This window comes from Bufo bufo, chromosome 2, assembly GCF_905171765.1.
Source record: "Bufo bufo chromosome 2, aBufBuf1.1, whole genome shotgun sequence".
NCBI classification, from domain to species: domain Eukaryota; kingdom Metazoa; phylum Chordata; class Amphibia; order Anura; family Bufonidae; genus Bufo; species Bufo bufo.
The window spans coordinates 741442253-741458006 of NC_053390.1; the positions used below are offsets into that span (position 1 = coordinate 741442253).

General features: G+C 39.4%; 1 protein-coding gene across 1 annotated transcript; it reads left to right on the top strand.

The window, feature by feature from the left end:
• The first annotated feature begins 1098 nt into the window (after positions 1 to 1098).
• On the top strand, positions 1099 to 12775 carry LOC120990274 (toll-like receptor 1). Its single transcript, XM_040418986.1, has 2 exons — positions 1099 to 1245; positions 9760 to 12775. Exon 2 carries the CDS (start codon positions 9804 to 9806, stop codon positions 12180 to 12182), a length of 2379 nt encoding a protein of 792 aa, XP_040274920.1. The 5' UTR covers positions 1099 to 1245; positions 9760 to 9803; the 3' UTR covers positions 12183 to 12775.
• The last annotated feature ends 2979 nt before the right edge of the window (positions 12776 to 15754 follow it).

A 15754-nucleotide genomic window follows, 5' to 3' on the forward strand; every position in this document is an offset into this window, starting at 1 on the left:
ACATCCTAAGATAAAATGTCCGCATAATAAAATTTCCACAACAAGTGCAATTGTCTGTATTATGTATGTGCACCCCTTATCATATGTACAGCGCTATGGAATGAATGGCGCTTCAATAATAAATAATAATAGTAATAATGAGGTAACAGACCAGTTTTACAGCATATGGAGAACCGTAAAAAACAAAACCCATAAAACTGTGGTAAAATTGCATTTGTTTTCTAGTTCTACCCAATTTGGAATTTTTTTTTCAGCTTCCCATGATATCATGTGCAATAATAAATCATAGCATTAGAAAGTACAACTTATCCTGCAAAAAAACAATCCCTCATATATCTATTGGAACGGAAAAATAAAAAAGTTATGGCTTCAGGAAAGCGGAGAGTAAAAAACAAAAAAAGCAAAAACAGAAGATTGCAAGGTCCTGAAGGGGTTAATAGAAGAAGTAACCACACTGCCTGCAGCACCTAGGTCCTTTGCAGATTTTTAATAAAACGCAAATAAGGCTGTGTTTACACCTGCATTGAAGGCTCTGTTAGGCTCAGTTCACACCTGAGCGTTCTGAAAGGAGCGCTCTGTATGCGCGATTGTACGGGCGTTTACAAGCGCGCATACAGAGACAAGTGTACACACAGTGTCGCGCGTTCCCGAAAGTCTATGTACGGGAACGCGCGACAAGCGCCCAAAAAAACGCTCCTGTACTTGTGTGAGCGTCGGGCGTTTTACAGCGCGATCGTACGCGCTGTAAAACGCCCAGGTGAGAACCATTCCCATAGGGAAGCATTGGTTTCTCCTTGTTGAGCGTTTTACAGCGCGTAGGAACGCGCTGTAAAACGCTCAGGTGTGAACTGAGCCTTAGGGTACTTTCACACTTGCGGCAGGATGGATCCGACATGGTGAACAGCATGTCGGATCCGTCCTGCCGCAAGTGTGAAAGTAGCCTTAACAGGATCTTTATTTTTACACCAGTTTTGCAAATGAAAGCCTTTCTGCAGCAGCCACCTGGCTACAATACATGATAGAAATCACTGAACAAGGAAGTTTTTTTACGTTTCCAAACTGAAGCTTTCATTTATAATGTGACCCAATGATCTCACCGTGACAGGCAGGAGCATTGTGCCGCGCACAGTACTGTGCATACAAGTGTCTGAGCTTCCTGTTCTGCCAGAGCTGTGCCCTGCTTGTCACATACCATTACTCTGCTGCATGCCACCCTGCGGCCAGTCATGGCCGTCTCAGACCTATGTGAGTATGATGGACCAACGTTTTGTGAAGGTTTTGCATTGAATATTTTGTATTTGAGTCTTTTGTTTTTAGTTTGTTCTGGATTGTGCTTAGAGCATTGAACCTATTTCTTTTCAGTGGTGGCTTCCTGTATGCAGGCTACTGGATTTCACATTTATGTAATAGACCTTCCAGCATAACCAGTTCCATGTACGACATTGCTGACTGTACTGGTTTCTCTACTTACCTTATACTAACTATAGCCTATGTTGCCCGGTGAGCACTAAGCAAATCTGCATAAATTTGGAGGACAAGGGCAGGTTTTGTGGCAGAAAATTCTGCGACTGAAAATAAGTTCCTTTCATTTGAATGGTGAGGCGAGCACATGGATTTCTGCAGAATGGAACTGATTTTCAGTAATAATCTGTCGCGTGTGAAGGCACCCCAACCCATGGCAGAAATCTGCAGCTGAAACTGGAATGTCTGACGTGGAAAGACATATCTACAGATGGATTCAAGTTCAATGAATCTGTGACTTTTCAGCATGAATTCACCATTTATAACAAGCACAGTGTAGATTAAAATCCGTGGCCCGTTCATTATTGTGGATTTTTTCTGGAGCATGTAAATGTGGCATATTGTACTCTATTAACATACAGTGCCAGGTTTTGTCCTTACCTAAAGGGGCATTCACATGACCGTATTTTTAGGTCTCTGTCCGATTCACATTTTTTGTGGATCCCATACAGACCCTTCATTTCTATGAGCCTGCAAAAATGCCCAATGTCATCCATGTGCTGTCTGCATTCGTGTGGCCAAGACGCAAATGAAAGACCATTTCCTATTCTTGTCTGTTTTGCGGACAGGAACCGCTATTTTTGAATGGGGCCTGCACTTGGACCGCATCAGTATTTTGTAGACCGCAAAACTGATACGGTAGTGTGAATACACCCTAATTCCTGAGTGAATCCAGAACGTGAGAATAAGGCCTAAAAAGCAGAATTTGTAAACGTGTTGATTGACTTTGTAAATCGGCGGTGCCCGTGATACTGTTGACTGACAATACCTAAATGTACATTTTCATCAATTTGAAGCATTGTCCAGAGACCTTATCAGGCTTATATGGCATGGGGTGGCTCTCAAGGGCACATTTTCTTTCAAGCACATTTTTGGTTGGGACAAATAGCAGCATATCATGCTTTTATAAAATCACCAACTATTTCGTCATCCCTGCTCTGTAATGTCATCTGTTCCTCTTTTTGATACAGAGATACGTGAGAGCAATATACAAAGAACAAGAGAAGGCACGCAGTCCCACAGCTAAGTGGAAAGAACTGTGTTCAGTCTCTAATACTAAAAATGTCATATCAAGCAGCTCATAGGGTACGGCCATGTCGTGGAAATGCTGTGGATTCTCAATAGCAGAATATTTTGGGCTGAGGATTTTAGAAGAGGATTTAGATTTTCTTTTGCTGACTGTCATGCTGTAGCAATGGAAATTCTCCAATTCTTCTCTTTATCTGAAAGAAATGGAGGGTACACAGGGATCTGTCAGCTTCAATGATTCCAGAGACTAAGGGCTGTTTCACATGAGCGGATGCCGTGCGTGTCATCCGCAGCGTGAATGACAGCCAAGCCGCGCACTGGACAGCAGAGACACGGGGCATTAACATGATGGATAATGCTCTTTGCCTTTCTGTGATCTTTTTGCTACAAAATCACAGTGACAACTTTATGTCTCTGTGATTTTGTAGTAAAAAGATCACAGAAAGGCAAAGAGCATTATCCGTCATGTTAATGCTCCGTGTCTCTGCTGTCCAGTGCGCGGCTTGGCTGTCATTCACGCTGCGGATGACACGCACGGCATCCACTCGTGTGAAACAGCCCTTAGTCTCTGGAATCATTGAAGCTGAATGCCTGAGGAGAGGTGCACATACTGTTTGCCCCCTGTTGTCCTCACACTGGGGCACATCTACCGAAGTGTCTGCTCAATTTTTTTGTCATATTCTCTCCTTGATAGCCTTTTTTTCTGTCCACACAATTTATTAACATTGTTGCTCCTGTTTTGTTGTGTTTTGCGACGCCTGCGCCATTTTAAGATTTTTTACAACAAATTCTTAAGGCGCACTTAGGTATGCTTTTTTTGACGACACATTTAACATGTGTACCTATTTGTTGGTCCTTTTTGGCGATCAAAGCGGCTTAAATCTATGACACTCTGTCCACATGTGTATGTTTTGTGGCACAGTTGAGAGTTTTTGGCACACTTTTTCAGATGTGTTCTACAATGTAATATTTGAACTTTTCCAAGCAGCTTTTTGTCTAATGAACTTAAAGTTAACTTTTTTTTTTCTAATAGGTAGGGACAGGGATAGGAAATATTTTTCTAATATACTTTATTTAGGGAAAGCCTTGATTTGTAGGAGAAAACTAGGGCAGAAATGTCCCTGCAAATAACTTCAGATGCAGGAGCAACTGGAGCCATGACCAAAGATGTGAAAACAAAATTACATACAGTACGTTGCAGAAAAACAGTTTGCAGGAAAGACGGGACAAAATATTTGTCCCACACAGAAGCTGCCTTCATTTGGGCAATGGATGCACAAAAAACAACCTGGACCACATAGACACTTGGCAGCCTGCGCCACAATAATACACTTAGGTGCAATAGTCTCGCATCACAATTGCTAAGAAATATCAGGGGTAAAACACCTGCACTGCAGACACAATTTAAGAACAGCTGTACGCCAAATAATAAATCAAAACCTAAATAAAAAACAAAAAAAATACACATCATGGGTATTGCCACATGTGAAAACGCCCATACTATAAAAAATATAAAAATATCTTACCCATATCGAAATGAAAAAAAAAAGTCAAACTGGTCAATTTGTAGTTTTTGGCCGCTTCGTTTACCACAATTTTTTTTATAAAAAGTGATCAAAAAGTCGTACACACCCCAGAATGGTATCAATGAAAAGTACAGATTGCCCCGCAAAAAATGAATGCTCACATTCTGTACATAACTACAAAAAGTTAAAGGGGTCAGTATATGGCGATGAAAACATAAAACTGATTTTTCCCAATGTTTTTTAAATTTTATCAGTATCAAAGCGCAATAAAAACTGTACATATAAGGTAATGCCGGATTCGTACTGACCTGTAGAATGAAAGTAACTGTTCAGTTTTATCACGCATCGAACATTGTAAATAAAAGACCCATAAAACTGGTGAAATTGTGTGTTTTTTTCAATTTCCCCCATTTGGATTTTTTTTCCTGCTTTGGATTACATTATATGCAATATTAAATGGTAGCGTTGGGACATACAACTTGTCCTGCAGAAAACAAGCCCTCATAAGGCTATGTGAGCAGAAAAATGAAAAGATTGTTTGCGGACCACAATACGGGCATGGACCGCAATACGGGCATGGGCCACACACGTTTGTGTGCATGATTCCTTATACAGTCCTTATTTTTTGAACCTGTGAATTATGCAGTTCATGGGGGGAATTAGTGGAGGCCTGTGTCACAGCGCGTGTGAGTAGTAAACTCCACACCGAATACAAGAGGGAAGTGAAAAGGTACTAGGCCTAGAACCTAGGGAAAGGGGAAACGTCACCACCTAGTGAATCCCTAAACCGATCCCGGACTACTATCAGTATGAACAGACCTCGATGATAGGAATGTTCATATGCAGGAAGCTAGAGCCCTATATGACCCTAAAGGGCCCTGGAAATAGTGTCAGGACAAAAGATGACCTGTTCCTTCCCAGCTGAAGGAACAGGAGACTCCCTCAGGCCTAATACCAAAAGAGAGGGGAATACAACAAAAAGGGAAATAGGGAAAAGACACTTAACTCCGAAGTACACGGACGAGCAGGAACTCAGAGGAGAATAAAACACCAGCACCTCCACAACCAGAAATAAGCTATCAAGCGCATAGCATGATGGGTGAGACCAGACTAAATAGAGGAGTTGGAATGACCACCTAAGCTACACCTGAGATAAGAGGTGTGGTCATAACCAGCAACAACACAGAAACAAGTGAAACCAAAGAGGCTGTCAGATCACATCATGTGCATCCAGTCTCAGATCTTCTGACCCCTGTCACGGAAGAGATTGTGACAGCCTGTTGCACATTTTGTTGCAAGTAGGTGGGATAGTGGGTGTGGTTAACTATGTTCATGACTTTCTTTAGATTAATTTGTGTATCGTTTTTAAAAAGTTGCAAACAAAAAATTGTAAATTCTATCTGGGGATGAAGGTTTTTTTTTTTTTTGAGGGGGCAGCGTCAGGGGTGAGATGGTGAAGAAAAACTAGAATACCATTTCTAGACAAAAGTGGTAAGCTGAGCTTAAACAGGGCAAGCCTAAATTGACACCAGGGATAGTTGTATAGTTGTGAAATATTGTTATTTTTTTCACGTAGGATGTGAGTTTTTCTTCTTGTCTTCTTGTCCGCTAAGGGAATGTATCACATATATTTTGTGCTATTTAAAACCAGATAATAAAACTTATTTTTTTCTAATTTCATTTTATTTTCTGATGGTAGATTTTTATATTTTATTCTGTCTTTTTCTGTATAAGATTACATTGTTACTGTGCCTATTATGCATGAAAAATGGAAGCTCTTCACGCACATTTTTGATCAAATGTGTGTCGGGCCCATCTACCAACATCAAGGTGGCATCTGCAGATGTGTACCTTACACTAGCAGAACTGCTTCTCCTGAGCCTAACTTAAAGGGGTTGTGCAGCCGTTAATATTGACGACCTATCTTCAGGATAGGTCATCAATATCTGATCAGGTTCGACAGCCGGCACCCCGCCAATAAGCTGTTTGAAGAGGACTCGGTGCTCCATGCGAGTGCCGCTTCCTGTTCATTACACTGCACTTTGTCTCAGAAATGCAGTGTAATACAAGTACAAGTTAATGGAGTGGGTCCTTTTAATCACACTATGCCGCTGCTACACACTATATGTGGTGTAATGAAGCAAAGCTCAGATAGACTGCTGCCTCCTCGTCAAACAGCTGATTGGCGGGGGTGCCTGGTGTCAGACCCCCGGGTGGTCATCCATTTTAACGACTGCAAAACCCCTTTAAGCCTACAATGTTCAGGGCGGTGTAGGAACCAGCTATATTTATACTCTGCTTAGGCTACTTTCACATCTACGCTTTCCCTTTCCGCTATTGAGATCTGTCATAGGATCTCAATAGCTGGGGAAAACGCTTCAGTTTTGTCCCCATTCATTGTCAATGGGGACAAAACTGAACGAAACGGAATGCACCAGAATGCATTCTGTTCCGTTTGGCTGCGTCCCTATCACAGTCAGAATAACTCTGCAGGCCGCTTTCTCAAACTTACAATGGTGTTCATGACGAATCCGTCATTACTAGTTTAGATGCAGACGGTTGTAATATCATGTGATAAATGGGAGACAGGCACACAATCTATGGAATTACAGATATCTCATGATTCCCAACAACTACATTTATTATAATAATGTATACATACAACATAAAACTATAACTTAATAAAAAGAAAAAAGATGCAATATGCAAAAATATATTGATTAAAGATATTGATAGATATCCAGAAAATTAGGCCATATAATCCTGCAAAAGGAAGATTTCTATAATCCTTCTATTAGCATATCACGTATAGTCCTACAAAAAAGGAATTATTTTAGCAGCAGTCACCTTTTTCTCATATAGCATCGGTGTCCAAACATGTAAAATTGGGAGTTATTTTTAAAAAATAGTTCTGCAAGAGGGAAGATGTACAGTTCTGCAGAAATGGAATAGAATTGTAATGGTCCTTTTACAGTGAGCACCGCTTTTTTATCACTATCCAGACATCTGGACATGAAGATAATTAACTATCCCACTTCTTGCGCTTCTTCTGGATCCGGAGCACACTCTCTATTCAGCATACATGAAATCAAAGTGGTTTACTTACGGTTTGTCTGTCTCCAACTGTGGCATCCCACGTTAGTGGGAGAACAGACTTACCAGCCCCGGCCGTATGTGATCTGCCGTGGGTATGCTTTTATATTTGTTTGGGCTCGGCGTCCCGCTTGGTTTGGCTGCGTTTCCTGTACTGTTCCGCTCACACTGGGTTTACTTGGATCTGCCGATCCACGTGATTTTGCAGTGTCTCACGTGTCTGGTCAAGCAGTTGCGGTCTCTCACACTGTAGTCTCTTGCGCTGTAGATGGCTCTATTATAACTTTCCGGGAGCGCTCCGCTGAAGCTATTTAAACATATTTTGTTATTAACAATTTGGTATACTTATTTCACCAAAGTATACCAGCTCTTTTTATTAAGTTATAGTTTTATGTTGTATGTATACATTGTTATAATAAATTTAATTGTTGAGAATCTGTAATTCCATAGATTGTGTGCCTGTCCCCCATTTATCACATACAATAGTTATTTCTGACTGGGTGAGTCAGCTTTGGACACGAGCACCAAACTCCATTGTTACCAGATAGAGAGCCATCTAATTCATATTTTTATAATTGGTTGTATTATCATGACGGAAGCATTTTTGCTGATCCATGACAGATCCAGCAAAAACGCTGGTGTGAAAGTAGCCTTAGAAGCCCTGGGCAGATGGGCAGGGAGTGCTCAATCTAAAGGAGTGAGCTAGCCTCCAAACATACTACAAGAAAAAGCATGAACAAAGTGCAAGGAAAAAGGCGCCATCCCAGAGGAGACACATAATGGGTAAATAGACTCTGTATATGATATGTATTGGACATTTATATGCACTATGCACTTGCACTTTATTATTATGTACATGTGGGATTGAGTCGCCTTTTGTGTCTCCTGATGTGGATCTCGCTTTTTTCCTTGCACTTGGTTTTATGTATGGACTGTGATTTATAAATTGTGTCAATAAATTATATTTATATTTATGCGGTCTGGTAATTTTAAATTGGGACATAGGTATATATTCTTTGCCACAGGCATGAGTGGATTGTGTTATGCATGGTATTGATATATATATATGGGAGGTTGTTCCATTTTGTGATGACTATTGGCTTACAATTCCCTTGGGTGTACAAGAAAATTTAGACATAATTCAAAGTTACACATCCAAAGTTACAGGTGTACATCCATAAAGCTAACATACAGACAGCAAACTAAATATAGAAGCACACTGTTAAAAATGCAAACAATTGAACTAGAGATTAGAGATTACTCTGGATTACATTGTTACTATACCTATTATACATGAAAAAATGTAAGGTCTTTAGTGCACGTTTTTGATCAAACGTGTGTCGGGCCCATATACCAACATCAAGGTAACAACTTTCAAAGATATGCTTTACAGCAACAACATGGGTGTCCAGACAGGAGATGTTCATTGTTGTCTATAGGAGACTTTCTTAGGTATGCTCTGTGACCTGTGCAGAGGTCATTGTGTGGATATTTAGAGTAGATACGTTTTGAAAATCACATATTGTGAATAATGGATCTCTTATTATCTATAGAGAGGTGGTATCTTTCATAGTAATCCTGAACATGATGATAATGAGATGACTACTGAGAAGCATATTTTAATTCAGATGGTGACATGAAAAATAAAAAATAAATCACAAAAAATTAATAGAAATATGTTTAGCATAAAAACTTCAGTGAAGGTAATTTTTAGAATTTTCCTTAAAGAACATTTAACTAATAAAGCTGATATCCAGTGAGGTATAATTCAGCCAAATACATCACCACACAAATTCAGAAAAAATAATAGCTTTAATGGACTATGAATAGTACTGCTTAGGAAAAAGGGGTTTTCTTGGACTTTTATACTCATGGACCTCTGGATATCTGATTAGAGGGGATCCTACGTTTAGGACCCCCACCAATCAGCTGTTTGAGAAGGCACTGGCGCTTTCAGCAGCCCCGCGGCCTTCTCTCAATTTAGCCTAGGCTATGTGATGTCACGTTCATCGATCACATGGCCTAGGCACAGCTCAGCCCCATTAAAGTGAATGGGGCTGAGCTGCGATACAAAGCACAGACCCTATACAATGTACAGCGTTGTGCTTGGTGAGCTGTCACGGGTGTCGGACCCCCACTGCTCAGATACTGATGACCTATTAAGAGGATAGGTCATCAGTATAAATTTCCCAGAAAATCCCAAAATGCGTTGGCTATGCATTCAAAATAAAAAAGAACATATTCTTAAATAAAAATCCATGTATTGTGTATACAGCTTCTATCCAAGCCTGAGTGACTTCGGATTTATAGAGTACACACAAACTCTGTGTGTAGTCTAAAGTGGCAATCATATTTTAGTTCACCCCCATATATACATTCTTGTCAACCTACAGACAGCAGAGGGGGAAGATGAAAGGATGGTACTGATATTTTGAAGGAACATGACAAATATAAAAGCTTTCTATTTCAAAACTTAAGTCATAAACATTATCAAAGCTTTTGAGAGAACATATAAGACATATTGTGCCTGTTGTTAACTAACAACCAACTCTAATTACCTAATAACTAATCACCTGTATCTAATTTGCAGTATAAAACCAGACTTCAAGAAGAAACAAGGACATCTCTGAAACTATGGCTGCCATCTTCATTTTCACCCTGGCTGCTGTCTTCATGTTCGCCCAATGTGATAGACATCCAGTGATTGTGGGTAATGACGTTATTGCTAATTACTCCTACTGGGAACTGACCACTGTACCAACAAATCTGTCCTCAGAAATTACTGTGCTGGATCTATCACACAATTACATCCAAAAACTGGAAGCAACAGACTTTGGCTATTTGTTGGTCCTTAGAGTCCTCATTATGTCCCATAACCAAATCTCTGAGATAAACTGTAATGTTTTTGACTCTAACTTTTACCTGGAATACTTGGATTTATCCAACAACCATCTTCAAAATATATCTAGCACTTTTCCAGTTCACCTTCATCATCTGGATGTTTCCTCTAATAATTTCACAACATTGTCTGTTTGTAGAGGCTTGAGGAATCTCTTGCAACTGGAATACTTAGGTCTTGGTGCAGCTAATATTCTTAAATCGGATTTGGAATCTGTTTCACACTTACATTTGCAGCATGTATTCATTGATTTGAATGGTTTAGATAAATATGAAAATTCTAGCCTTTTGGTGTTGAATATAAACCAGTTACACCTTTCCTCTCTGTATAATCAAAAAGAACTTTTCAGTGTACTTTTTGATGCTGTTAACACATCAACGTTTTTGGAACTATCTAATTTTGGTAAATGGGAAGCAGTCCATGATGAATATATTTCGGCAATAATTAATAACTCTCGGGTTACCCATTTAACAATGAGGAACCTTGGCTTACTATGGGGTAATCTTGTCAACATTCTTCAGAAAATATGGTACTCTTCTCTGGAGAGTTTACATGTATATAATTTCAAGATTCAAGGATTAATATATAATGTACAATTTGTCTATGCTAACACTTCGATGAGAGAACTTTTATTTGACCATGTTGCTGTAGAAACATTTATATTCAATCAAATCAACTTGTACAGGTTGTTCTCTGAAATGAACATTAAGAATTTGACAATTAGTAATTCCAATTTACTTTTTATGTTATGCCCTTCTAAACCTAGCATTTTCGAGTACATCGACTTTTCCAATAATGCAGTTACAGATGATCTTTTTCTGAACTGTTCGACGCTGACTATGTTGAAAACTTTAAAACTGACAGGAAATAAGTTAGAAAAGTTGTCTAAAGTAGGCCTCATGACGGAGAGGATGACATCCTTACAATATCTAGATGTCAGTCAGAATTCTCTCGAGTACAGTGAAAATAACTGCCGCTGGTCACCGAGCATAAGAAATTTAAATATGGCATCTTGTTCATTGCCCAGCTCTGTATTTCAGTGTTTGCCAAAACACGTCACAATGGTTAACTTGCAGAAAAATGAAATATCGGTTGTCCCATCCGAAATAACACATTTGACAAATTTAGAATATCTTGACCTTGGATATAATAGACTCTCCGATCTTCCAGATTGCCTGTTATTCCCCCATCTTAAGATGATAAGTGTTGAGTACAACCAGTTTCCATATCCATCCCCTGAGTCTCTCAAAAACTGCTCAGGGCTGGAACGAATGAACATCGGAAACAACCCATTCCATTGTTTTTGTGAGTTAAAAAAATTCATAAATGAGAGAAACAAGTCCCCAGCAAAATTTATTGGTTGGCCGGATCAATATGCTTGTGAAAGGCCTGATAATTTAAAAGGGCTCATGTTAAAGGATTTCTACCTGCCTGAGATTTATTGTAATGTTTTCCTAATGATTCCAGTTATTGTTGTACCAATCATTATTGGCCTTATTTTAGTTTTTGGTCTGTGTAAGTATTTTGATGTACCTTGGTTTTTGAAAACGGGTTGGCAATGGGTAAGCAACAAGCATAAGTCTGGGAATTCCAAGAAAGGCTATGAGGAACTCAGGAGAGATTACACCTTCCACGCCTTTGTCTCCTATAGTGAACATGATGCATCTTGGGTGAAGAACATTTTGTTGCCCAACGTTCAGAGCATGAATAATATGCGTATCTGTCAGCATGAGAGAAATTTTACCCCAGGGAGAAGCATAGTGGAAAACATCATAAACTGCATTGATAATAGCTACAAGTCTATCTTTGTGTTGTCCCCACACTTTGTTCAGAGTGAGTGGTGTCATTATGAACTATATTTTGCTCATCACAAGCTTTATACAGAGAACACAGACAACCTTATTCTTATTCTACTGGAACCGATCCCACAATATATTATTCCTTCAAAATATTTCAAATTAAAAACTCTCATGAAGCAAAGAACGTATCTGGAATGGCCACAGGAGAAAAGTAAACATGCTCTTTTCTGGGCAAGTTTGAGGGCAGCTATCAACATTAATTTGCCCACAGAAGAACCAGAGAGCTCTGCTTCTGTCCCAAGTGTAAGTACGTAATTGATTGGCCAGTGTGACCATACACAGTGCAGCCTGACCATGGGATCCACATGTGGATTACTGATAGTTGCTGGGCTGCTCCTCTATGGTATAGTGGATCCCGTGGCCAGGCCAGATTGTTTATGGGCTTAAGCTTCAGTACAAAACATGGCCAATGGAGTGGGGTCATTTCTAGTCAAAACAAGTTTGGCATCTTAATTCAACTCTTTGGACTGGACTGAACACTGGACCCTGGGCAAAATGAGTAATAGAAACGGTACATAAAGTGGTATCAGATATCCATCCATGGATCTACTTTTTTAATATATATCAGTACTCATGGCAAAAGTTGCTTATACACTTTGTGCTAAGTCTGAAATAGATTTCATATTCAATATTATTGCTGTAACATAAATGAATTTACATTGTGTCAGTAATCACTATGAAAATATACTCTGTTCTCTTTTTCAGATTTTAATTTGCTTTATTTTTATATTGTTTGTCTATTTTTATATGTTCTTTAGTGCCTTATAGGTTTAGTCTGTAAATTCCTAGAGTTATATTGTTGAACAATTGCTGTTATGGCTTCAATTAAAATTGTGTTTTACTTGCAATGCCTTGCTGTACTTTTAAGTGTGAACCTACCTATGCGGAACATATTTCTCAAGTACTTAATATATGTTACTCTAAAGCTCCCAGCCATTTTGTGACCAGCTGTGCAGGAATCAGATGCCTAAGTAGCAGTCAGGGGCCACTGAGATTTTTAAATATGCTGTATAAACATGATATCTGGAACATTTAAAGGAATCATATTTGACCTTTACTCATGACAAGGTGGCCACATGATTACTACCCACCTTTTTGTATTGTCTTCTTTCCTATCCCCCTTCCTCAAAGAAGGAAAATGGCATATTCTTGATATCCCAAATGAGTTTAAATTTTTTTTTTTTCAATCTTCCATTGTTTTGGAGAAGTAAGAAAAGCAAGGCTCCTATGTTTCTGTTGCCAGCTGAGTCTAGTACCATTGGCGTTACTTTCTCAGTGTATTTGGGGTACTCAGTGCTTTGGGGTACTTTAATTGGCAATAATTAAACATGCTTTTTCTCTTGAATTGATTGTGCATGTATGTGTGTTTCTAGAAAAAGAAAAATACTAATAATAAGAAGAATATTATAATATATAATAATTTATAATAATAAAAATAAGATACAACTGATAATATAGTGTTAGTTTAAACACAGAGTATATCTAAGGCTACTTTCACACTAGCGTTCGGGGCTCCGCTTGTGAGCTCCGTTTGAAGGGTCTCACAAGCGGCCCTGATCCGTACTGCCCCAATGCATTCTGAGTGGACGCGGATCCGCTCAGAATGCATCAGTCTGGCAGCGTTCAGCCTCCGCTCAGCAAGCGGACACCTGAACCCTGCTTGCAGCGTTCGGGTGTCCGCCTGGCCGTGCGGAGGCAAACGGATCCGTCCAGACTTACAATGTAAGTCAATGGGGACGGATCCGTTTGAATTTGACACTATATGGCTCAATTTTCAAACGGATCCGTCCCCCATTGACTTTCAATGTAAAGTCTGGACGGATCCGTCTGAAGCTACTTTCACACTTAGAATTTTTTCTACAATATAATGCAGACAGATCCGTTCTGAATGGATCCCAAGTCTGCATTATATGAGCGGATCCGTCTGGTCAGACCCCAGACGGATCCGCTCTGAACGCTAGTGTGAAAGTAGCCTAATAGAGAATATGCAATTCTAGACAGATTCATTGTGTTTAATATATCAAATTGGGAAGTACGAAAGAGAAGTGAAACCAGAGTGAATTTGCACGTTGATGAAGGAAGTACGTAAATCATTGTTCTATCTAGTAAATAACCCTTTATTGTAAAATGTTTTATGCTGGGCTTAGCAATTTGCTTAAAGTGGTTGTCTTATTTCAGAGACAATATGATATGCCACCAAAGTCAGATAGGTGCGGGTCCCAGAGATGGGATCCTACAGAATGGGCCCCCAGAAGGGATGGAGAGGGCATAATGCACCAGTGATCTGAAGATCACTTATTCAAGCCCCCAGGGAGGCTCAAACATCTAAAAAAAAGTTTATAAAAATATAATAATTCTAATCACCCCTTTTCTCCATAATAAAAATTATTTCAAAATAAAGATCATATGCACCGCTGCATCCCAAAAGACACAAATATTAAAAATATTAATGTATTTGTCCCGTGTGGTGAACGCCGCCACAGAAAAAATAATAAAAATGGCCGTTTTTTTCGTCACTTCACCTTGCAAAATAAAATTTATGAAAAAGTGATCAAAAAGACATACAAAAGGTGAGCCCATACACAGCTGGAAATATTAAAATGTTAAGGGGGTCAGAATGTGCCGATGCAAAGAAGAGAAAATTTCCCAAAAAGATTATTCTTTTTAAACACAAGAAAAACTATACAATGTAGTCATACTGGCCAGGAAGACTGAAGAGAACAGGTCAGATTTACCACATAGGGAACATGGTAAAAATCAAACCCATAAAACTATGAAGCAATTGTTTTTTTTTTCAATTCCACCCCATTTGGAATTTTTGGTTTTAGCTTCCCACTATAGCATCCAATATTAAATGGTGCTGTTAGAAAAGTGCAACTTGTCCCACAAAAACAAGCCATCATATGTATATCACATACATCTATGTGAACAGCAAAATATAAATTTATGGCTCCGGGAAGGCAGGAAGTGAAAAGTGAAATGGAAAATCACCATGTCTTCAAAGGGGTAGTACTTCAGATAAGGAGTCCAGACCACTATTTCTTTATTCCCTATTCCCCCTCTGCCAGCTCTCAAAGTTGCACTAAAATACACAGTCTGGACTGCTGTGCTTTGCCAACATAACAAAGAGGACTCCTGTGCGCATGCACAATGGTCCCAACAATGCATTTTAGCATAGCTCTGAGCGCTACCACTGGAGTAATGGGGGGCAGTTGGAAAATAAAAAATAGTGATCTGGAGTCCATATCTGCAGTTCTACTCAAGTATTACTGACTATGCTGATAGATTCCCTTTAAAATGTTAACTTACAAGTTACTTCTTATGAAACCTATCAAGACTGGTTTAGGAGTGGAAGCCCTTTCATGGTGGTAGTGGTGGTGGGGTTTCACAAGAACTACATGCGGAAAAGCAGTGTGGTCTTTGACTGGGTTCCAGATCTCTATGTCCAGAGGGGCAATATCCAAATAAGAATATATAGCATCCAGGTCGAAAAACAATGAGTGAACCTGCAGCCTGAATTAGAGAAGGATATCCCAAAAGGGAAGGTCCAGCAGTAAAGAATCTTCCTGAACAGAATCTTCCTAGAGTATTGGCACCAAATCTTGAAATATTGCAGTGTCTGAGTCCTTGAACTTAAAGGGACACTGACAGGCCCTATAAACATATTTAGTTATTCCTATGCAGTCATAGATCTATTAAAGTGTATTCCAATGATATAATCAATCGGACAATCTGTGCATGCGCCGGCACCCTCCCAAGCCTGTAATTGAATCCAGCGCTCTTCTCTCGGATGCTGGATTCAATTACAGGCTTGGGAGGGTGCCGGC